Below are 24,425 nucleotides of genomic sequence, written 5' to 3' on the forward strand. Positions count from 1 at the left end.
TACCCTTGCATGTCTGCCCTGCACACCCTCTTGCTGGGGTTGTAGTTGTAGTACGCCTTCTAACTCAGGCAGCTCTTTCTCTCTCGCTCTGTGACGATTTCCTCTAGGGCTCCCAGGAGACTTAAGAGCTCTATGCTTCCTTTGCGGAAATGAAGAAAGATGTCCTCATTAGGGCACTGACTGCTTTGGCACAATTGGCAGTTCACCAGTCTACTTCTCCACCACACTAAGTTTTTTGAGGGCAAGTTCTTTTGAACCATGTGACTATATCACCTATGCAATCAATAAAATAAAATCCCTCCCCAGAACCTAAGTCACCCTCCTTCTTTTTTTTCTTGGTCACTTAAAAAAGTTTTCCTTTTTAAAAATTTATTTATTTTTTGAATTTTATTTTATTTATTTTCTATACAGCAGGTTCTCATTAGTTATCTATTTTATACACATCAGTGTATACATGTCAATCCCAATCGCCCAGTTCATCCCACTACCACCCCCACTCTACCCCCTTGGTGTCCATACGTTTGTTCTCTACATCTGTGTCTCTATTTCTGCCTTGCAAACTGGTTCATCTGCACCATTTTTCTAGATTCTGCATATATGCGTTAATATACGATATTTGTTTTTCTCTTTCTGACTTACTTCACTCTGTGGGACAGTCTCTAGGTCCATTCACGTCTCTACAAATGACCCAATTTCGTTCCTTTTTATGGCTGAGTAGTATTCCATTGTACATATGTGCCACATCTTTATCCATTCGTCTGTCAATGGGCATTTACGTTGCTGCCATGACCTGGCTATTAGGCACCCTCCTTCCTTCTTGAAAAGGTTTCTTCACTTGGCTTCTAGGATACTGTATACTCTTGGTTTGTCTCCTACCTCACTGGCCACTCCTCGGTTTCCTTTGCTGGCTCTTCCTCTTCTTCCTGAACTCTAAATTTTGGAGTCTCCCAAGGCTCAGTCCTTGGTCACCTTCTCTTCTTTATGTATACTCACTCTCTATGTGAAATTATCTAGGCCCAAGGCTTAAAATATATTCTGTATGCTAATTAATCCCTCTTTTATATTTCTATCTCTGACCTTCAGACTAGTATATCCAACTGCTTAGGTGACATTTCCACTTGGCTGTCTAATAGGCAGGTCAATCTTAACCTGTTCAAACACAATTCTTAGTTTTTTCCCTCAAATTTGTTCCTTGCCCAGGTCTGTCTTCATAAATGGCCTCATCATTGTCCTGGCTGCTCACACCAGAAATTCTCGCCTCCTTTGTTTCCCTCATTACTCTACATTCAATTGATGAGCATGTTTTTAAGGAAGAGTTAATCAAATATACACTGAATATAACCAATTCTTATCACTACTTTCATTACCATCGTAATCCAAGCCACCAACATCTTTCCACAGATTAATGCAATAGCCTGATAAGGGTCCTATTTTCTTGCTTGGCCCATACAGACTGTTCTTCCCACAGCACCCAGGGTGATTTTTCTAAAACCTATGTGTTATCACGTTACTTCTCTCCTCAAAACCACCCAATGACTTGCATCACTCAGAGGGAAAAAAAAGTCCAAACACCTCACCATGACCCACAAGGCTTTACAGTGAGATCTGGTCCCTGCCTATTGCTTTAATCTCTCATCTCTGCTCTAGCCACTGGCCTCCTTGCTGTTCCTCCAACATGGCAGTTTTGCTCCTCCCTCAGGCCTTTGTACAATACTTGCTGTTTCCTCTGCCGGAAACATTCTTCCCCTGGATCCTGACGTGGATCTTTATTCAGGTCTTTACCAATGGCACCCTGTAGGGAAGACCTTATCTGAATTAGCCACCTTCCATCTCTCTCTTTGGCCTCTTGCTCTGATAATTTTTCTTCATATCTAATGATATGTATATTTGTTCTATGGCCCATCTTCCCCTCTAGAAAGTAAGCTACATGAAGGTAGGGGCTCTGTCTTATTTACCACTGATCACTGTATTCCAGTGCTTAGTAACAGTGATAACATGATAAGCTCCTTAAAAAACTTTGATAAATGTACTACAATTAATGTTTAATCAAACAAGGATATCAACATGGTAAATAAACATTTGCACTAATAAGCTTTAAAAAATTAATAGCCATTGTACTGACATTATTAGTGACATTTAAGAGAGTCCAATCAACTGTGGGCAGCTATATCAGAGAACGCTGTCCTTACCCTAAAGGCACCTTGAATCTGAGACAGAAGATACTAATGTGGAACACCATATTAATGTATAAACCAATCAGTGCTTCAAACAGCCAAAGTTTATAAGATTGTACTCACCAACCAAACTTGCTGTGCAAAATATTCGACCACTTTTTTCTAGAATTTCATGGAATCTCAATTGACATGCCGCGATTGTTTCATAATCTGTGCTGTAAGCCTGGTGGACCTCAAGAGTAATAGTATTTTTCTGAATGTATTGTAAGAATAAGTCATTAACATGAACGAGATATTGAGAAGTAAAGTTATATTCTGGGTGAAGGCCCCGCACTATGGGAGTTGTCTGTAGTTCAAAATCATAGAAAGCATAGGTACAGAAGGTGACAGGCTCTTTATCTCCAGATGCCTGTAAAACTTCAGAAGAAAAGGTTACTTTGTTGATATGGATTTCAAATAGGTTTTCGCCTCGTTCTAAGTGAATGGTTTCATCAAACTCATCAACGGAGTCATCTGGCATGATTTCTGGTTTAAATTTGTACTGCTTGGTGCCATAGGCAATATCCTTTAATTGGGCTGCAAGAGAAGACACACAGTTTAGAGGTTTTAAAGTGTTGACATATAAAGATACAAACTGGCTTTTGAAGTGGTAGGAAGTCTGAGTGCTTTTGGTGTATAGTCTCAATCTTAAATTCTATGACTACACTGTTTTTCTGTAAATGATACTGTATTATAAAGAAATCCATCATTTATTTTGACATCACTTATTAAAAAAAATTACAACTTAAGTGGTAATACAGGCTATACCAGGGAAACAGAAAAACAAAAAAAAAGGCCCTTGAATGAACAGCTGAGGTAAATATTTAGATTTCACTGCTCCTTTGCCTCTGCTCTATTATATTCTCTCCTATAAAGTTAATTTCTCTTTCTACTAGCTCCTTCCCTTCAGCTTATTAAAATATATATTTTTCTACTTTTGCAGAATGATGGATATGTTTATTATCTTGATTATGGTGATGGTTTCACAGGTGTATACATAGGCCCAAACTCACCAAATTGTGTACTTTAAATAGTGCGATTTAAAATGTGTTCATTATATTTCTAAGAAGCTGCTTTTAAAAAAGATATACCTCTTTCTAGATTAGAACATTCCCTCACACCATATAGAAAAATAAACTCAAAATGGTTTAAAGACACAAATGTAAGACCCGAAACCATAAAACTCCTAGAAGAGAACACAGGCAGAACACTCTTTGACATAAGTTGTAGCAATATTTTTTTTTAGATCTGTCTCCTAAGGCAAGAAGTAAAAGCAAAACTAAACAAACTGGACCTAATTAAACTTAAAAGCTTTTGCACAGCAAAGGAAACTCTTGACAAAATGAAAAGACAACCTACTGAATGGGAGAAAATATTTGCAAATGATGCGACCGACAACGGGTTAATATCCAAAATACATAAACAGCTCATACAACCCAATATCAAAAAAACAAAAAACTCAATCGAAAAATGGGCAGAAGACCTGAATAGACATTTTTCCAAAGAAGACATACAGATGGCTGACAGGCACATGAAAAGATGCTCAACATTGCTAATTATTAGAGAAATGCAAGTGAAACCCACAATGAGATATCACCTCACACCTGTTGGAATGACTATCATCAAAAAGTCTACAAACAACAAATGCTGGAGAGGACATGGAGAAAAGGGAACACTTGTGCACTGTCGGTGGAAATATAAACTGGTTCAGCCACTGTGGAAAACAGTATGAAGGTTCCTAAAAAAATTAAAAATAAAACTACCATATAATCCAGCAATTCCATTCCTGGGTATATACCCAGAAAAAATGAAAACACGAATTCAAAAAGATACACGCGGGCTTCCCTGGTGGCGCAGTGGTTGAGAGTCCGCCTGCCAATGCAGGGGACACAGGTTCATGCCCTGGCCCGGGAAGATCCCACGTGCCGCGGAGCGGCTGGGCCCATGAGCCACGGCCGCTGAGCCTGCACGTCTGGAGCCTGTGCTCCGCAACGGAAGAGGCCACAACAGTGAGAGGCCCGCGTACCGCAAAAAAAAAAAAAAAAAAAAGATACACGCACCCCAACGTTCACAGCAGCACTATTTACAATAGCCAAGACATGGAAGCAACCCAAGTGCCCATCAACAGATGAATGGATAAAGAAGATGTGGTGTAATACATAATGGGATATTACTCAGCCATAAAAAAGAATGGAATTCTGCCATTTGCAGCAATGTGGATGGACCTAGAGAATATTATACTTAGTGAAGTAAGTCATAGAAAGCACATAGTGTATGAGATCACTTATATGTGGAATCTAAAAAAGATACAAATGAATGTACAAGTAAAACAGAAACAGACTCACAGATATAGAAAACAAACTTGTGGTTACCAAAGGGGAGAAGGAAGAGAAGGGACAAATTAGGAATACAGGATTAACAGATACAAACTACTATATATAAAATAGATAAACAACAAGGATATATTGTATAGCACAGTGAATTATAGCCATTATCTTGTAATAACTTATAATGGAGTATAATCTATAAAAATAGTGAATGACTATGCCGTACACCTGAAACAAATAATGTAAATCAACTATATTTCAATAAAAAATAAATAAAAAGGTGTATCTCTTTCTAGATACACATTTCCCCCACCATGTTACATCCAAATTTCTAAAAAGAGTAATGTATACTTGTGTCTCCAATTCCTCATCTAACAGACACTCTTCAACTTCCTGCAAAAAGCATCTGCCTTATTTTTCTCGTGAAACTACTCTAGAAAAGGTCACCAATAACTAACCAGTTTCTAGATTGAATGGTCCTTGTGTTATCTGAGTTCTTTGCTTAATTGACACTGATGACCACATCCTCTTTTGTGAACTTTTGTGAGCTTTCATGTCATCGTCTGCCCTGCTTCTCCTCTTACCTCTCTTATTCTTTAAGGGTTTCTCCTTCTCTGCTAGTTTGCTGGGGTTCTGTTTTTATCCTCTTTTCAGTCTACATATTCTCATGAGTAATCACATCTCCTTTTATTTATTTGAAATATAGCTGATTTACAATGTTGTGCTAATTTATGCTGTACAGAAAAGTGACTCAGTTATACACATATATACATTCTTTTTAAAATATTCTTTTTCATTATGATTTATCCCAGGAGACTGGACATAGCTTCTTGGGCTACACATTAGGACCTTGTTGTTTATCCATTCTAAATGTAATAGTTTGCATCTACTAACCCCTAACTCCCAGTCCATCCCTCTTCCTCTCCCCCTCCCCCTTGGCAACCACAAATCTGTTCTCTACATCTGTGAGTCTATTTCTGTTTTGTAGATAGGTTAATTTGTGTCATATTTTAGACTCCGGGTGTAAGTGATATCATATGGTATTTGTCTTTCTCTTTCAGACTTACTTCACTTAGTGTGATATTCTCTAGTTGCATCCATGTTGCTGCAAGTGGCATTATTTCATCCTTATTTATGGTTGAGTAGTATTCCATCGTATATATGTACCACATCCTCTTTATCCATTCATCTGTTGACGGGCATTTAGGTTGTTTCCATGTTTTGGCTATTGTGAACAGTGCTGCTATGAACATAGGGGCGCAGGTATCTTTTTGAATTATAGTTTTGTCCAGGTATATGCCCAGGAGTGGGACTGCTGGATCATATGGTAGTTGTTTTTAGTTTTGTGAGGAACGTCCATACTATTTTCCATAGTGGCTGTACCAATATACATTCCCACCAACAGTGTACGTGGGGTCCTTTTGCTCCACACCCTCTCCAGCGTTTGTTATCTGCAGACTTTTTAATCATGGCCATTCTGACGGGTGTGAGGCGGTACCTCATTGTAGTTTTGATTTGCATTTCTCTAATGATTAGTGATCACAACCCTTTTTATGACTTCTGTTACTATCAATATACTGAAGACGCTCATATTTCTATTTTTAATTCAGATTTCTTTCCTCAATTCCAGACCCACACATCTAGTGGCTTGCTGAGCCCTCTATCTAGATATCCCCTAGGCACAACAAACTCAATACACCCAAAGCAGAATGGCTCATATTGTCTTCTAGTTATTTCTGTGCCTTGAATTTCAAGTGATGATGTTAGCCTTCATCCAGCTGCCTAAGCTAGATATCACAGTGTCATCCTAGGTTCCTCTTTTTTTTTTTTTTTTTTTTTTACTCTCCCCACATCTGTAGGGTCACTGCTATTCAAAAATATTTCCTAAGTCTTTAGCAAATTTGTCCCTGTCCTCTGCATCTCCACTGATGCTACCTTACTTATACCCTCAGTGTTTATTACCCAGATTATTAATGGAACCCAATTCCTTCCTTCCTTCAAATTTTACTCATTCTTCCTAATACCTATATCTCCAAAATGAAGTTCTGGGTGTACTACTCCCTACCTTAAAAATTCCTTGGTGCTTCTCTAGGTTAATAAGGTTCAGACTCATTAGGGTGGCAAACGGGGCCTTCAGGATTTGGTTCTTACCAGCCTTAAATCCAGGTTCTTCTCCATTTACTGATCCTGAGTTCCAAACAGACAGATCCACATGCATTTTCTCAAATGAATGGCAGTGCTTCACATTTAGGGCATTTTTACCTGCTTCATCTACTTCGTGGAAAGCCTTTCATTGTTTTTACTTAGTGGTGAATTCTGTCATCTTTAAAGCCTCCAAACCTACTGTGTGGGGTCTTCCCTGAATCTTCAGGTATAAATAGGCATTCTCTCCTCAATGTTTCCTTGGTAGGTTTTACATTTTTCTAACTTCACACTCTTCACAGTAAAGTATAACTGTCTACTTACTTGTTCACAACTTACAAGTTCCTGGAGGAAAAAGCCCGAGCTTTTTCCCTGTTTGTATTCTCACTGCCTAGCACTTTGCTTAGGATACATTAGGAACTTGAGCATGTTTAGGGAATCAATCAATGAATTTAGGATACAGATAAAGTATATTGGTAAAGACTTAGTGAGGCTTGAAAGGAATGAAAATCTCAAACTATGTGACCTCCCTGTTATTCAGGAAAATTTCATTAAGTGAATTTTTATTGAGTACTACTTGAAATAAAAGGAACACACTGCTCTTTGGCTTTGGAAAACCCTGTTCAGTCAGATGAAGGTAGTTACTGAACCCTTCTATTTAGAGCAAGGGTTCTCTGAGTGTGGCCTGGGAACCCCTGAGGGTCCCTGAGACTGTTCTGGAGGTCTGTGAGGTTAAAACTATTTTTAAAATAATACTAAGATGTTACTGGCCTTTTTCATTCTTAGTCTCTTACAAGTGTATAATAGAGTTTCCCAGAATCTATGTGATGTGTGATATCATAACAGACTGACTGCAGAAGCAGCTATAAAAACCCAGCTGTTTTCTATTAAGACAGATGCTGAAAAGATTTGCAAAAATGTTAAACAATTAAAAAAATTTACAACCATGTCGCTTGTCTATTTTTTTGGTATGGAAAATATACCTATTAAAAAATAAAACTCTAATTTATGTTAACATGTAATGGGTTAATTATTATTTTAGCATGCCAAATATTTTTTAAATTTCTCATTTTTAATTTCTAATATGATAAATATCATGAATATAACCCATATAAACATAAGGCCTTTTGGATTCTCAGTGATCTTTTAGAGTGTAAAATTACTGCTGGCATAGATCACTGAATTTAAGTACTGTATGGCAGGGAACATGAAAGAGAGACAAAGTACTTATCACTGTAGAACTTAGGTTGCAGTCATAGAGAATATGCAAAACTGCACCGGTGAAGAACACTTATATAATACAATCCCTAAACATATTTTTTGAGTACATGAGAGTAAAAGTGGCAAGTGCTGAGGTAGTGTTTTTCAAAGTACAGTCTTACACCTGCATCTGAATTGCTTGGAATTATTTCTAAATATATAGAATCAGAGACCCCAAGATCTCCAGGGGTAGGGCCCAGGAAGCTACCCTTGAAACAAGTTCCCCATGTAATTTCTTACTTGCTAAAGTCTGAAAACCACTGTAAGGGCATTCAAGTAGAAGGGTGGCTAGCAGTAATTGGAGCCAGCTTTTTGGCATGCGCGTGCATTTAGTTAGATTTTGAAGCAGGGAAGGGTATATCTTGGAGTCAGAGTAGAAAGGAGGTTCAGATGGAGCAGACAAAGCCCTGGTGGTGGGACTGAACAAGATGAATCTGACAAAGAGCAAGCAGACTTGTTTGGCTGAGATGCATAGTTTGCTTAGAAGAGAAATTAGAAATGATGTGGTTAAATTTAGTCTGTGGTACTTTATGAAGTACTTTGAAATCTTGCCTGCAACACCGAATTCAAAAAGCAGTAGGGAATTACTAAAAATTCTTGAGTAGAAAAGTATCAGATAAAAACAGCCTTTCTGGTACCTTATTATTATAGTTAATAAATTGGGGAAAAAAAGAGCAAAAAGAAAGTGTGAGTGTACATTTGGATGACATTTTCAACTGTTGTAAAAATCCACTCCTCTAGTTACTGTGGACAAAGAATTGTGCACGTTGTACCTTCTAGTTTCTGGATGCGTGCAGCCCTGGTATCAAGAAGGTGGACATAGTGCTCCACTCTGAGTTCATAATCTTGCTGCAAATTTTCCATCTTCTGGGTCACTGCCTCAACTTCCATCTAAAAAAACAGAGATAACAAGTTTCATTACTCAGGATTTGTTCCCTTTTCATTTGTTAAAGCAACTATGATTCAAGCATTTTTTAGATCCTGGGGATACCGGGAGCTATAAGCCGTTTCCTGACTTCAAAGAGCTTACAGTTTAGAAAATTATGCTTGGCAGTGTTCATTAACCAGGAGTAAAACCCACAAAACTCTGGGTCCCTTTTAGGGAGTGGTGCCCCATTTGTTAGAAGCTAATGTAACAGGCGGCTGTGGCAGGACCAACTGCGGAGCGTGCCGGTGTTGGTGAATACGTCGCCATGATTCGTTCTCTAAAACCAGGCACTGAGAAAATTACTTGTTTTAGAACTCTTTAGTCGGGAGTATCTAGATACAAGGCTAAATTCCAGGCATGTGGTAACACATGATAATAGATTATAACAGACGCAAATACATGATACTGCTTTGAAATGTAAATCATCATAGAATATTATGGGAAACCTATCCTCCCAATTTAGTGTATTATATTACCTGATAATCTTTATTAATTTTATGTTGCATAATTAGCATGTTTCTTGTCTTTTCAAGTTCTTGCACTGTTTCTGCATGAGTTGCTTGCAGCTCTTTCATGGAGCGTTCTAGATCTTTATTAATTTTACTGTCTACTTTCTCTAAAAAAGAAAGGTCTCCATTTTTTTGTGATTTTTGAGCCTAAAACAAAAACATATTTTATTACCAAAACAAGAGTTTCTAAAATGTAACTGTGAATTAATATGGATATAGCAAGAAACAATCATTAATTGAAAACAGATATATTTCCATTTTCCGCTAGGAATAAAGCAGTCCTGATATAGAATACATATTTGGATAGACATGTGGAACAATTACAGAGAAATAAAAAAAGTTTATTACTTCACGAAGTAAAAAAGAATCATGTACGTTTATTTCTATTCTTCATTTGATTAAAATCTATACCATGATGATCAAAAAGGAAAGAAATGTACTTTCTGTGTCTTCTTGTAAATAACAGAATATTCTAGAACTGGAAAATATCTTCTGGTGACATATATAATTCAATATTTTACTTAAGATAATAGGGTGCACCAAGGTCTCTTAGGACAGAAAATTGCTGGTTAGTTTTATAGTGGGGCATATAAAAGTAAAATGTTTGTTACAGTTGGGGAAAGTGCTTTAAATAAGAGTTTTTGAGGTCTACTTTAATGTAATTTTGATGTCATTATGAAATATGTATATGCTGTAACTAAATGTCACCTGACCACTTTTGCTGAATAATTCATTCTCCAAGTATAGAGGTTACAGATAAGGGTCATCATTATGCTGAAACAGTCATATGTAGACATGAAATTCATGATGAAGTTTAGAAAGTTACCTTTATAAGCAGGAGAGCTTCACTCAATTCATCAGCATTAATATCACTCTCCTGCAAAAGACAGAGTAAGTAAAAGCTCACATTGGAAAGTGCAAGAGACATTCCAACTATGTAGATTACCCTCATGGAACATAAACTGCAAGATACCATGAATTAATAAACTAAGTTATCTATTTGTATTCTTTTGCTTTGTGGTATAGTGTTTTCTTTACGTATAAAATATTTAGATAAAAATTTGGAGTTCGTTTCCTAAATAAGAAAATAGTTCACCTGGTTGTAAAACTTCATGCGGTTTTTAAGTTCATCAAGTTGCTGCTTTTGTTCCAGATACTGTAACTGTAGTTCTCTATTTTCTTGAATGATTTTCTCATTTTGGTCTTAAAAATGAAGTCGACACAATTCGAAAGGTTAAGTGAGAATGAGGTATAAGAACACATTTTAAATTGACTTAATTCATGATACACACCAAGCTCGATCTAGCATTGTTCTGGCCAGAGAGGAAATTGAGCTAGCACCTTAGACTAAGGCAGCAGGGGAATGAGGAACAAATGAACACTATCATGTGTCTACCATATGATTCACTTGCTTATCAAAAACTTAGGACTTAGTTTCACAGTATTAATGTAAGGAAATTGTGGCCTCTGGAACTTCAAAGGAACATTCTATCTAAAATACCTAAGAAAATATGTTTCTAAATCTATGATTTTTACTTACTTATTAAGGGTCCTGAGAGGCATGCAAAAAAAATTTTTCTCTTTTAGTTTTTTCTAATTGACTTCCTTGAGTTATCTTTTCCTAATTCAGCATAAAGTCTTTTAATTAAAACAAGATAATTTCTCTGATAACTCTGGAATTATGGAATTATAATCAACACCATTTTTAATAAATCTGTTAAGAGAGGAGAAACGGATTCTCAACCAGTGCATGGTAGTATCAATAATAATTCATGTGTGTTCTTTATTCACAGAGTTCACGCTATTAATTAGGAATGGAGATAGGTTACGTTTGCCTATGTGCTCATTTGCCATGACCCACAAGCAGGCGTATAGGGTAGAGCTACAGAAGATGGCAAATCCATAGAGAGACTAATTTTTCACTCTCTGCATTAAACATGCTTAACTTAAAAAAAAGAAAGCATAATAGCTAGCTAACAAATCTACTCTTTAGTCCTATGTTCTTAAGTGTACTTCTTTACTAGAGTTCGTTGTGGTGGTCAAGTATTCTCCTTTGTGGGCTCTCTGTGGACTGACGCTAAACCATGTTATCCAAAGTGTCTCTACTAATTTCATCCTGCTCACAAAGATTTATGATCATCATTCCTTTTCTTAAAAAAAGGGAAATCAACATATTTGCCAAGAATTCTTTACATGAATACATCTGCACACTGACTGCATTTTGTACAAAAATATGTTTCTGACTTTTATAAAGCTTTGTGTTCCCAAGCCATAAATGCTATATATAAGTAAAAACTGTAAATTACACAGTTAAGAAGAAATGAACTAAATTTGAATATTTTTAATATAACATACTTCTGGCAAACAAAAAAGTAAAAAAAAAAAAAAAAAAGTTACCCTAGGATATGTAGAGCCATTTTAATATTAAATATGTAAAGATTTTTCTTATTGATAAGAGGTTAGAAGGTTATCCTAGAGTACAAATTACTAATATTCAGTGAATTAAATGAAAGAATTTCCAAATGTGAACAATACTTGGAAATTTTTAAGGTAAAGATCAAACATTTATCTCTAAACTAAAAATTAGGATTAATAATACATATGAATTCTTATGAGATAAATTTGCTCTTTTGGTTAGAGAGTAGAGTAAGAATGTGGAACCCTTTATTTGATGTTGATTAGGTTAAAACAACATCCAGATAGAATGAGTAGGTAACAAAAAAGGAGGTAAATGTGGTCAGCAAGAAGTAAAACCAAGGTCCTGAGGATAATGTAATTTCCTTCTCTGGCTAGTGAAACTTTTAGGGGTTCTGAGGGGAACAAAAAGTGTAAGGGCATGACCGTTCCATCTTCATCCAGACGCAGTGTATATTATTCCTGTGCTGCCTTCTATTCTTTCAATTTTTCAGAGCAGGGTCCTGAGAATAATGCGCTACTGGTATAAATAAACTTACTCAAATATTTCTTCCTTTTCTGATTTTTCGTTCAACAACCATGTTCCCACTTAACTGGTATTTTTAAAACCAGGGCTTTATTAGTGGGAAAATAACTTATTAGTGGGAGAAGATATTACTGAGCACCAGTAACTTTCTCTCTACTGAATTTTATGTAGAATTCTCTACTATATTTTTCCTTTCTTAAACTGTTTACTGGGGATGTCACTCCTGGGACTTTAAAACGAATGGAGACATTATAGTTCAAAGAGGAAATAGACTTGCTGAATTATAATATGAAAAATCAAAGCACCCTGTACAAGATGAAAAATAACCTCCTTACCTTATGATTTGACAAAAAGCAGGTTAAGCTAAACAGCATTTTATTCAAATGAGATAACATTTCACTCTTTTAAAATTATGTTCTTCAAGCACACCATTAATAAGCAGAGTGCAGAGAACAATTCAACTAAACAATTTTCAGAGCTCCTTTGTGCTAATATCTTCAGCTGTGATCAATATAACCATATGCATTATGCTGAATTATGCATTTCAGCTAAAGATAGAAAGGAACTTTCAAAAGCAGGCCCTTAAACACATGCAGTTAATTTAAGCATTAACCAAATGCAAACTGCATTTACATATCCTTCCCCCACATATTCGCACAATCTGAAACTAATTTGTACCTTGAATAAAGAGGTGAGTATTCTCTAAAAATAATTTGCCAGTTAGATGAATGACTACAAGAAGCCAGGGAAACATCTTCTGGCAGAGAACACTTGATACATGAAAAGGTAAGTGTGTGAAGAGACTTCAAAGTAAAATTAAACAATTTTGAAATCTGTAATATAAAAAAGCAACTTTCTAAATATTAAAAGATTTCCTTAAATAGACAACTTCAATTTTTTGTTTAGTATTTTCCTGCAAAAAAATTGTTTAAAGGCTGTATTATTTTTCTTATAATCTATTTTAACATTTTCACAAAGAAACAAAAACTGAAATTATTAGACCTGTAAATTTCAGGTATGCAAGAAAAAATAACTAAAATAACAGTTGCATTAAAAAGAGAGATTCAGTCCTAGCAATTTTTCTAAAGAAAATAGTCAGATAAATGTGTAAAGATTTGTGTAGAAAGATGTTCAGGGTACTTAAAAAAGCTGAAGCTATTTAAAAATTCAACAATAGAAGATTATTAAACAATCTATGGTACATCCTCACACTGGAAAACTATGACAGCCATTATAAATGATGATGATGCAGATTTATATTTATACTGAAGGAACGATTTCACAATACAGTAAATAAAAAAGCACATTATAAAGTTGTATGTATACATATAGAAACAACTCTGGAAGGACATATATAAAAATATTAATAGTGATTACGCTGAGGGCTGTGGGACTGAAAAGAACCCCCAGAATTAATCCAACAGTAATAAATAGGTATTAAAAGACCACCAAGATTCTATCCTCTTAAGAGTTTCTTACGAGAGACCAATTCAAATGTGTAAAGATAAGAGTTTTGGAATTTTTGGTATCTAGGGAAGTACAGAAAGCACGGAAACAAGAAAGGTTTATTTCATTTCTCTTTCCTTAAGAAAGAAAAGAGAGAGGAAATACAGAGCCCTTCCACTTCGGTGGAAGAATTTATTGAGCAACTACTAAACAAAGCACTCTGTTAGGTATTCAACACTACATATTAAAGTTAGGAACTAAGAATCTTTGACATAAAAACTTTAAAATATCCACCCAGTCAGAAATCATGTCATCATTTAATTCTACTCACAGTCTTCTGGAGAAAATTTCATAAACCATCTGTCATCATTTAAACCACTTGGTAAATAAATATTGCACACATATTTCATTGAAATTAAGACCCCATTGATTATAAGATGTGTTCCAATTTCAGACTTCTTAAAATGTTAAAAAAAGTTACACCATAATTTAAAAAATGTTATCACCTATAAGATGCTTCCCAATTTCAGAGATATTAAAATGGGAAAAAAAATCTTCTTAGAGTTAACGAAATATGGCATTGTGATCTAAATCAATATAGAGAGTACTGACTAGATATGTAATTGTTTTTTTAACTGAGTCAGCATTAAACTTTTAAATGTTCTCATGCAACTGAATTGCAAGTGTTCAAAAGGAGCAACCTTATTATCACATCGCTGGGTTTACCTACTGGCTGAGCAAACAGATGCAACACTTGGAGCAATTAATTCACCTCCCTGATTGTGCATTTGTGTGTATATGTGTGTATAATATAGTAGAGCAGACATCTACTTTAATTATAATTATTTTACTTCTGTGAGACAAGAAGGGTGAGATCTGGGACTCATAACATGTAACTTATTAATGGTTATTATTTTAGCAGGGACATCTTGACAAGGCTTCTTTATTTAAGTTCTCTGTCACGGAGCAGAATTAGCCATCTCACTAGCAGATCAAAAACAGCCAAGCAAGACTTCTGCCGTCCTCGGCTGTCTTACACTGCCTTTTTTTTTCCTCCACTGCACCTGCCACCACCTGATGTATCACATATTTATTTAATTACTGTCAGTTTCTCCCTCTTGAATTTATGCTGCATGAGGACCAGGTCTTTGTTTTATTCATTGCTGTATCCCCAGAACTTAGAATAGTGCCTAGCACATACTGGTGCTTAATAAACACTTGTTGACTCTTGAATAAATTCAGGAAAATTAAACAAATTAAAGACAACCTGAACAAGAGTAACTCTGAGAAAAAATAATTCCTTCGGCATATACGCTAAGCTGAGTAAAGGGAAATTTTGAGCAATCAATAAACTCATAAAGGCGGATGACTGTTAATATAGGCTGTGTCCCTAGTATGCAGCAAGGTGCCTGGCAAAACAGCAGGCACTGTAATAAGTACTTATCAAGTCAGTGAATAACAATGAATAACATGCATGTCTGAAACGAATAAGTCAGTAGTCATTTTATATGTACCTCTTTCAGTTTTTAATCTGTCAAGGATTTCAGTTTTGTCTGTTAAATCGGATTTTAAGGCAGTCTCGAGTTGAGCAATCTGTACTTTCAGCTGCTGTTCCTTTAACTTCCATTGCTCTTCATGGGCAGCACTGAAGGCACTGCAAAACACACGTGACAGGCAAGGAGAGCTTGGAAATCAGCTTCAACCGAAAATAATAAAGAGAAAAGCTTTTAGTGGCACAGAGACCACTGTCATCATGTCTTAGGAATTAAGTAAACATATGCTGGTCTGCTGCTGTTGAAACCAAGGCGCCTTTCTCAGGCTGCGGTTAGGGAACATGAAAGAGTTTGTGGGATGAGCAAAGGAACTGGCCTTAATTTAGAGCTCTAAAGTCAGAGAAGTTGGCAGTGTGCAGCTTTTGTGGGACTAGTAAAGGAATTCAGATACTGTACATACTCCAGAGGAATCCACAGTTCCAAACCTCAGCAGCAGACATCGGACAAAACCATTCTCTACCACGAATAAACCCTAATACAGAGAAAAGGGACTCCCCACCTGATCTTTAATTCTAGAATTTGAAACTTTTAAAGAGTCTGTGATAATAGCATATTTACAAAATACTGGCCACAAAATGATAGCATTTTGAATTATAAGACGGCGATTCTGATACTAAGAAGCAATGAGCATGCAGTTTTTGTCCTAAAAAGCAAACAGCAATAGGCTAAGAACAAACGGTTTTACTCATAACACATGACTGGGGTGAAAACCCAGTAAGAACACCTTGATAAGAATGATGTAGATAGAATTATTATTCCTCAATAAAAATGTAGCAGTTTAAACTATCATGAAAATCTACTAATGATCAGACCCAGGATGTTGGAAGAATCAGCTGAAAAATAACTAAATGGTATGCAGAAACTATACAGTAAACATTCGTTTAGGCCAGTGGTTCCTAAATGCTGGCCTACGTGAAACACTGGTGCTAGGTTAAAAATGCAGATCCTGGGGCCCAGGGATTCATAGTTTTCCCCAGGTGATAGCCAGGTTTTGGAAAAACTGATCTTAATCTGTATTTCAGCAGAAAACTATTATCTGTGAAGCTTGATATGACTGAATAATTATCAGCAGCTTTGACCCTTCTACTTATTTTAAACCCAGTAAAGGAACCAGAAATTTACAAAATCTGGTTTTGTACTGATGATGAAGTAAATGGAAAAGAAACTTCTTATTGAAAATTGCCCTTAATGTTGCTCCCAGCTAGTCTGAGGTTTTAGTCCAAAAGAGATAGTTTTCTGGGCGGCATAGCTTTCAAAAGAACAAAAAACTGTGTATTTATTTTACAGTCTGAATGTTTCTATTGCATTTAAAATAACATGACCTTAAAAATAAATGGAATTCTAAAAGTTTCTCTAAATATGACATCTGTTTTTTCGATCAGTGTTCTCATTTCAGGTATGGAACCTTAAAAAAATACATGGATCTGGTATACCAATGTTTTAAGCTAATTTTATCAAAGGTAGAGTTACCTAGGTTTAAATGAAATCCAAATATGTACTTTAAATACTAAAGTAAAGAATATTCCCTTACATTTTCATTTTTGGATAAAGAATACATTTCAAAGTATATATACCAAACACATACACATGTATACATACATGTGAGTGTATATGTTTGTATGCATGTGTCTTATTATTAAAAGTATGTACTACCCGGAAAAAAAATTAGCATGATGAAATAGGCACAACCATACATTATATCAGCCGCTAAAAATTAGAAACAGTAGTGTTCCAACAGCATTAGTACCAGCAAAAAAGATCACCAACAGTTAATCTGGCAGAAACATCAGAAGCTGTATGTGTTTAAATTAAGAACAATTTAGCAGCCTGGTTTTTCCAAACCCACAAAATACTAGTGTAAATCAGCATAAGTCACTCTGAATTTAGTCCACTGCTATCTTCCCTCTAAATTTAGGATTACATTCCACTGGAGTTTCATGAGGAATTCCTTTTGAATTTACTGTATTCCTCTATGCTTGGAGCCATCTGTGTAACTATAAATGGTAAACCACATCTGGCTCCATTTTCTTTGTAGAGGCTGTGTACATGATTAAATCTGCATATGAGAACAGTCTTTGAGAACCTTTTATTCATGAAAATGTTTTTGTACATTGCCTACAGTGACAACTGAGGAGGGGATCATAGTTGGTCTTTGTGCACATTTCATTGTTACATTATGTTGCTGGAGTGATAAAATATCAATCTGCAGTGGAATGCCCATTGGTTCCTGTGGTCATTGGCATGTCCATTGGCAGTCCATTGGCAGTCATGGGTCACCATACTGTAAATACACACCCTTGATCAACAACGTGATAAGATAAAAAAAAAGAGTTGAAGAATTCATCTCCACCCTAAGGTCTTTTTTCTTACAGAAAGAATTCCTTTTATTCCAATGTTCAAGGGTATCCTAATGTGAGAGATAGGGAAGAATAAGCTCTAATCATCCATAAAGAAATCCATAGGTACCTTAGTTAGGCCTCGTGGAAATTAAATGCATATTAACATGGGGATATTTCACTTACTAAAGGAAAAACGATGCCCCAAATGTACTCAGTTTGATTTCTGGGAAGCACAAAGTGCTCATTTAGGATCATATGAGCTTTCATGTCTCCTAGAAGATTGTAGGGGACAGGTGTTCACGTTACAGCAGCGGTCCCCAACCTTTTTGGCGTCAGGGACTGGTTTCGTGGAAGACAATTTTTCCACGGACAAGGGTCGGGGGTGGATGGTTCAGGCGGAAATGTGAGCGATGGGGAGTGGCAGACGAAGATTCACTCGCTCCCTGCCGCTCACCTCCCACTGTGCGGCCTGGTTCCTAATAGGGGGTTGGGGACCCCTGCTTTACAGAAATGGAGCACAGAGAGTCTATGGGTGGTCAGCAGTGCTCCCTTAAATTTTGGATATTAGATGACTATCACGTTGTAAAAACCTGAATCATCCAATTCTTAAAACAGTTAATATCATCTTCAAAAACTGGACCAACTCTTCTTTTAAATAGTTATTAGATTAGTGTCTCTCAGCGAGTTGATACCTTAAAATCACCTTTAACAAGAGTATCTGGATTCAAACTCATATTGACTGAATCTGAACTGGATGGTATTGGGGGATGGGGAGGAGGGCAGGTGGGGAGGTTTCACAGGGTTGGTGAAACCTCCATTTTACTGTTTTCCAGGTTACTGATATACATTATAGTTGAAGGACTATTGCATTCATCAGCTATATCACCCTAAAACTATATACTAACTTCAAAAATGAGACCCAGCTGTACTATATTATAGTATAGAATTTCTCTCTGACCAAATAGAAAGACTTAATTGCAAAAATTTTATTCTGAGCTTTTTAAATGAACATTTCTTAAAGTTATACTTATTTCTTGGCATAGTATCAAACATGCTATAACATATTAAAAAAGGCTCATACCAAATACTAACATGAAGATTTTACCTTACCAGATGATTCTCTAATATGTCAAATAATAAACACACTAAAAATATCATTTGAAAAAGGAAGATGAGAATGCAATCTGCACATCACATTTTTCTCCTGAAAACTAGCCAATTTTGAATAACAAACAAATGCTCTCCTTTTAAAAACATGCTATCACTATGACTAACCAAACAGGGAATATATGTAGTTTGTGATGAGCATTAGTTACTGGCAATGATGAATAACACTGCCATGAAATTCAAGAGCTGTAAAGAATCTTGGGGAGGATGTTGATTTTTGTAGAGTTTTTCCAACTATGCTTCTGAAAACACATTATATATTTAAAAAACTGTATTAGAGAATTTTATAGCTCTATTTACTATCACATGTGCTTCCTGGGTTTTGTACCTAAGTGACATTTCTTTTTGACACAAATGTTTTGACACAAATGTTTTGACACTCATTATACACATTTACTTCCATACACCTCACACAAAATTCAAGTGTAAGTAGCATAATGAAGTCTGTTTTTAATGTGACAGGAAAAAAAAGGTTGCTCAAACGCAAAACATTAAAAATAAAAACCCTTCAAAGTCAGATTTACACTCTTAGATCATCTTCTAATATGGAAAGATAAAGTTTCATGGTGATAAACTAAATATGAGAAAAACATGTCTTTCTTAGAATTTCATTTATGCATTATTCCCAAGTAAGTTTAACGTTTTTTATTACAGGAAAGTACTTTCAGTAAATCCTCAAATTGAGGGGAAGTAGAAAATGTATAAGTAATGACCAAATGGCACTTATATTCATGTATTAAGACCATGTTAAATTACTTGAAATTACAAGATGTTAAGATAAATATAAATCAATAAAAATTTCTAAATGTGTGACAGTCCTGTTATTCCATGAATGTTTCCCTTTTGCATATACAATTTTCCGTTGCAATTAAAATCAGAGATAGGCACAGAGAAAAAAAAATTCAAGTTTTAGAGTCAAAAGAAATGGGTTTTAGGCCTGTACTAGAGTCTCAGCAATGCTGTGTGACTCTGTACAAGTCTCTTAATTTTTCTTGAGTGTCAATTCCCTCATTTATAAGATATGGGGATAACATTATTTTCTGTGCCATATAATATGGTGGTGGTGTGATCTCTCCATATAATGAAATTTTAAAATTTCAAACATACCACTACTAACTACTTAGGTATATACCACTATAAACCTATGCATTGTTCTATAGAGACAGAAATACCATAAAATAGGAGGTATAATAAATGCTTTAGGTAAAATTAATCAGGACTGATGAGAGTGGGACCAGAACAAAGCACTGAGGCCAAATGATCTGGGAGGGGGTGCAAGGCAAATTCCACATAAAGCTGTTTAGCCAGTCTATCCTTGCTGGAGAGCCCAAGACGTTACTTTAACTGAGGTCTCAACCCGCTATTGGTAACCCTTAATATAATGAGCCCCTGTGCAAATATAATCAACACTAGTATAAGCAACACACATGATACATACCTCTGGAATGATGCGTAACATTAATTTAGTTATCTTTTCAAAGTAAATCAAAATAAAAGCCTCTCCCTACATTCTTCGGTATAACTTGTTTAATTTATAAAATGTAAATTTAGTTTGCAAAAACATATCAAACATAAAACATAGTTAAAAAGTTAAAGATATAACTGTAGATCAGATGGCTATTTTCTGATGTTTCCGAATATGACCAATAGAAGCAACTGTTGAATATCAGCTCTAACATATATATTTCTATATAAAATTTACTTTCCTATAAGCCTGTATTTATCATTTATCAGTATCATACACTGAAAAGACTTAAAAATACACACACATCTGTATCATTTAAGTAAACTTAGCTGTGGAGTAGAATTCTGTTTCTAACATTACCAGAAGGGATTAATTTTTAAAATACCATAATTATGAAGCAGATAAAAAAAGAAAAGTAAAGCAGCTCTTTAAAATTCATCTTAAGATAAAGGTGCGTGTGTTTTTTGTTTTAAGAAATAGAAAAAATTGTAAGCGAATACCTTTGCTTTCCACCAACAGAATCACACGAAGCTAATAGGCTGGGTAGCCCAGCAGAAGAAACAAGGGCTTGGAGAGACCAAAAGAGGTTCAAATACAATCTCTACTACTTCCCAGCTTTAAGAACATAGGCAAATTTACTTAATTCTGTTTTATTTTCATTGTCTGCAAAATGGGCATTAATAATACCTACATTTCCAAGTTGTTGTGAGGAATTTATAACGATGTATGCAGAGTATTTAGCATAGTGCCTGCTAGCTTACAGTTTGCATTCAGTAAATGATAGCAGTTGTTACTGACAACAAAGTGATATGGTTTTCTTAGTAATAGACTGCTGCTCAGGTTAAAGAACTTATTACCAATCTCTTAAAAGAGCTTATTTTTCTTTTATAACATATATAGATTTCTTGCAATCATCTGTTGCTAATTCTTTAATCAATATTAGGTATTCTGATATCCAATGTTTTGATAGAAAAGATCTCAAACAAGAGAAGGAGAGCACATATGGAATCATGATTTACCTGTTATAAAGTTTATCATAGTTTTCCTTTAAAAGTTCCCGTTCCTTTTCTAAATCATTAATTCTATCCTGCAGCTGAAATGAAAAGAAAATTACACATTAGGTGTATAAAATCACGTGGGGTTTGAAAAAAAATGTGAGGAGGCTAACATGTCTTGATTTCTAAATTGCAGCTGTGAACTAGTCCACTTATATCGTCTGTATTTAATTTAGCATTGTTTTTCTTCCAAGTTGTTAAGTAAACATGAAATTAATATTTCTGTTTTAATTTAGTAGGAATGTATGCACTGCTTTACGGCAACATGTACCAAAATTCAATAAAGAACGTGTTAAAAGCTTGCTATTAAGTTTGGGGAAACATAATATTTTTTACTGTCTTCTGCGATGAATTCCATCATTATATTCATTTTGTGTTAATTTCCAGTTGGTCCCCCAAAATAAAAGGATTAACTTTTCTTTTGGTTCGTGGTTCAAACAACTTGTGTCAATCACTATTTACTCTGAAAACACAATTTCTCATGTTACCTGGAATTTACAAAGAGCCAGTAGTACATCTTTCAAATGAATGAACAAATAAAATCGTATACCTTGTTTTATCCCAATGAATAATATTTTTAGAAATAAACTCAGGGTAATAATTATATCTTGATAGCTAAAATGTAGCTTTCTGTATTTATTTCTAGTATTTAAGTTTCATTCACCAGTATATTTTGTTGTTATAACCTTTTCCCATGGATCAGAATACTCTTAAAATTCATTCTCCTCTCAAAATTCTTTTGATGCTAGTGTGAGACACCATAAAAGATTCTTCCAAGATGAGAACAGAATGTAGACATCTTATTTCATTTCAATTCTGTTTAAGGACAAGTTTAACAGACTGCAGAAAAAGATTAAGCTAGCTGGGAAACATGAGAAGCAACATGAATAGGAAGATGAGTTTTGAAACAACTTCCTAGAAAAAAAAATTCTCAAAATTGCTGATGTTGGAGGGCAGAACATCCTTCTCCTTAGAGACAGATCTATTCCTATAATTATTCTGACATCTCAAATGACTAATAAGCTGTTAAGGCTGAGAAAGTTAAGTTCCTCAGGTAATCCGGCATTTGTTCGTTTAAAAATGTTACGGTTTGCTGTCTCCTCAAGGATCCTTAATCCTTTAGATAAATAGTGGATCTAAGCACATTTGTAAGTATTTTTAAGTACTGATTTGCCATGTACATAATATATTGACTATATTTTGCTGTGCTCAAAGTGCCATGCATGTAGTTTAGGATTTTTAAGTCAATATAATATTTAAAATGTCTCTATTTTACTTTTTCAAGAGAGTTACAGAGAAGTGTTAATGCAAAGGATGACTAAACTTTTTGGGAGCTTACCTCTTCTATTTTTCTTTCAGAAAATGTCATGGAACGTAACTGCTTCTCAAGACTGCAGCATTTTAAACGCTGCTCTTTAAGCTGCATGTTTAGCTCATCTCCATTTGCCATCAGGGCATCATGGCTGATCCGGAGAGTTTTTTGCTTCTAAAAAAACAAAAGGAAAATCCTTTCAAAACTATTTTTGGATTCTGCTTTGAATGAATGATTACCATTGCATAAATGAATTTACTCCTGAAGTCCACGTTATATTGTTTATTCTTTATCTCACAATGTATGTATGCTACTATATTAACGTGTCATTATACAATGTATAATGTCTCCATAAAGGATACTCTTGGCCAAAGTGTATCATGAGGAAGAAAATATTTTAGCACAGAGTCACACAATGTAGGCTGTTTTTGTCCTTTATTTTATTTCCTCCTAGTTTTCTGACTTGTTGATAGTGACCAGTGAGTAAATTAGTTTTAGCAAGTAATTAATTTTTCTTTTTGCTGTGGTTACAGTGGTTGGACATGCTGTCTAAAAATGCTGCTGCATGGGTTAAAAATAAATGCTGACCACAGATATTCAAACTGCAAAGATCTGTCACCACACCATATAAATAGCCTTGGAAGGTTAGCTTCTAACTGTAATACAATTAAGAATTTCAATTCAGTAAAATAGTTACTAAAGTCTTCTTAATTTTCAAAATTGACCTATTTATGAATATGTTTTAAATTCAATTTTACATACTTACACTAAAGTCTTTTCCTAGAGTCCATATGACCATAACATGTAATGCCTTATCTGCTAATTAAAATCATTAAATTTCTATTGAAGTTCTTCAATTGTTTAAAAGAAACATGCCTATTGAGCTACTTGAGTCCAATTTTTGTTAATCTTGCTTATAATCACAGAACAGTATCTTTAACCAGCTTTCTCCGTGCTTCATATCTCGGTGAAGCTGTTGGCCTGAACCTCTCATATCTCTACCCAAAAGAGGTACCTGTGCTATCGAAGACACTTGATATTCATGGTATTTAAATAAATACCTGGAGTCACTGTTAAATGGAAATCAAAACAGTCAAAGTGATAAAAGAATGCAAAATCACTTTTTAATTCCTTTCTTAATGCTGCCTTTTAGAGATGGCTTTCAGCTACATGTATTTTTAATCTCTCTCTTCCACCCATCTGCAGATAGTGTTATCAATCCCACTCTCTAATTAATTTCTCTTTCATACACCGTCATATTTATATGGAAGGTAGTGTATTACTTGACATTAAGGAGGTTACCTGTAGGATGGAAAACATGACCCAGAGTATGGCTGAAAAATATTTATCTAATTCAATAGTGAATTTAGGCTTCAGATGACCCGCTTTGCATCAATTTACTGCTTTCCTTGTTTCAGTACTTCAAAGAAAGTACTGCTTAATATGAATTTTGCTCATCTGGAATGTTTTGGAGTTCATTAATTCCAGAACCTATGTTAATTATGCAGTGCCAATAAACAGGAGTCCTCTGATGGCACATTCCTGTGCGGCCATAGTCCTTGGTAAAACAACCATGGGGATAATAGTCTCAAGTACTGTCAACCAAAAGGTTAGGATTTAAAATAAATACACTGACAGTTGACATGAGGGGTATTCAAATATTTTCTGATACTGGTAGTGACAAAACAAAACACAACACCACATATCAAAAAAGATTTAACAAAACTTGATTATTAATCTATTCTTAACATTGATCTATCTTGGATAT

The 24,425-nt window shown here is 35.2% G+C and overlaps 1 protein-coding gene across 11 annotated transcripts in view; it reads right to left on the minus strand.

The window, feature by feature from the left end:
* RPGRIP1L (RPGRIP1 like) overlaps positions 1-24,425 on the minus strand; it is a 118,983-nt gene that overhangs the window by 68,468 nt on the left and 26,090 nt on the right. For all 11 annotated transcript variants that reach the window (XR_008615479.1, XR_008615478.1, XR_003676484.1 and 8 more), the window contains exons 8-15: positions 22,685-22,831; positions 21,310-21,383; positions 15,281-15,420; positions 10,476-10,582; positions 10,206-10,256; positions 9,347-9,526; positions 8,716-8,833; positions 2,298-2,750 (exon numbers count right to left, since the gene is read on the minus strand). Coding sequence is in view for 5 of the 11 variants with exons in the window: in XM_028477622.2 (XP_028333423.1) it covers positions 2,298-2,750; positions 8,716-8,833; positions 9,347-9,526; positions 10,206-10,256; positions 10,476-10,582; positions 15,281-15,420; positions 21,310-21,383; positions 22,685-22,831 (1,270 nt within the window). In the remaining 6 variants the exon portion in view is untranslated. The remainder of the gene's footprint in view (positions 1-2,297; positions 2,751-8,715; positions 8,834-9,346; positions 9,527-10,205; positions 10,257-10,475; positions 10,583-15,280; positions 15,421-21,309; positions 21,384-22,684; positions 22,832-24,425) is intronic.

The sequence above is a fragment of the Physeter macrocephalus genome, chromosome 17 (assembly GCF_002837175.3).
Source record: "Physeter macrocephalus isolate SW-GA chromosome 17, ASM283717v5, whole genome shotgun sequence".
Lineage (NCBI taxonomy): Eukaryota > Metazoa > Chordata > Mammalia > Artiodactyla > Physeteridae > Physeter > Physeter macrocephalus.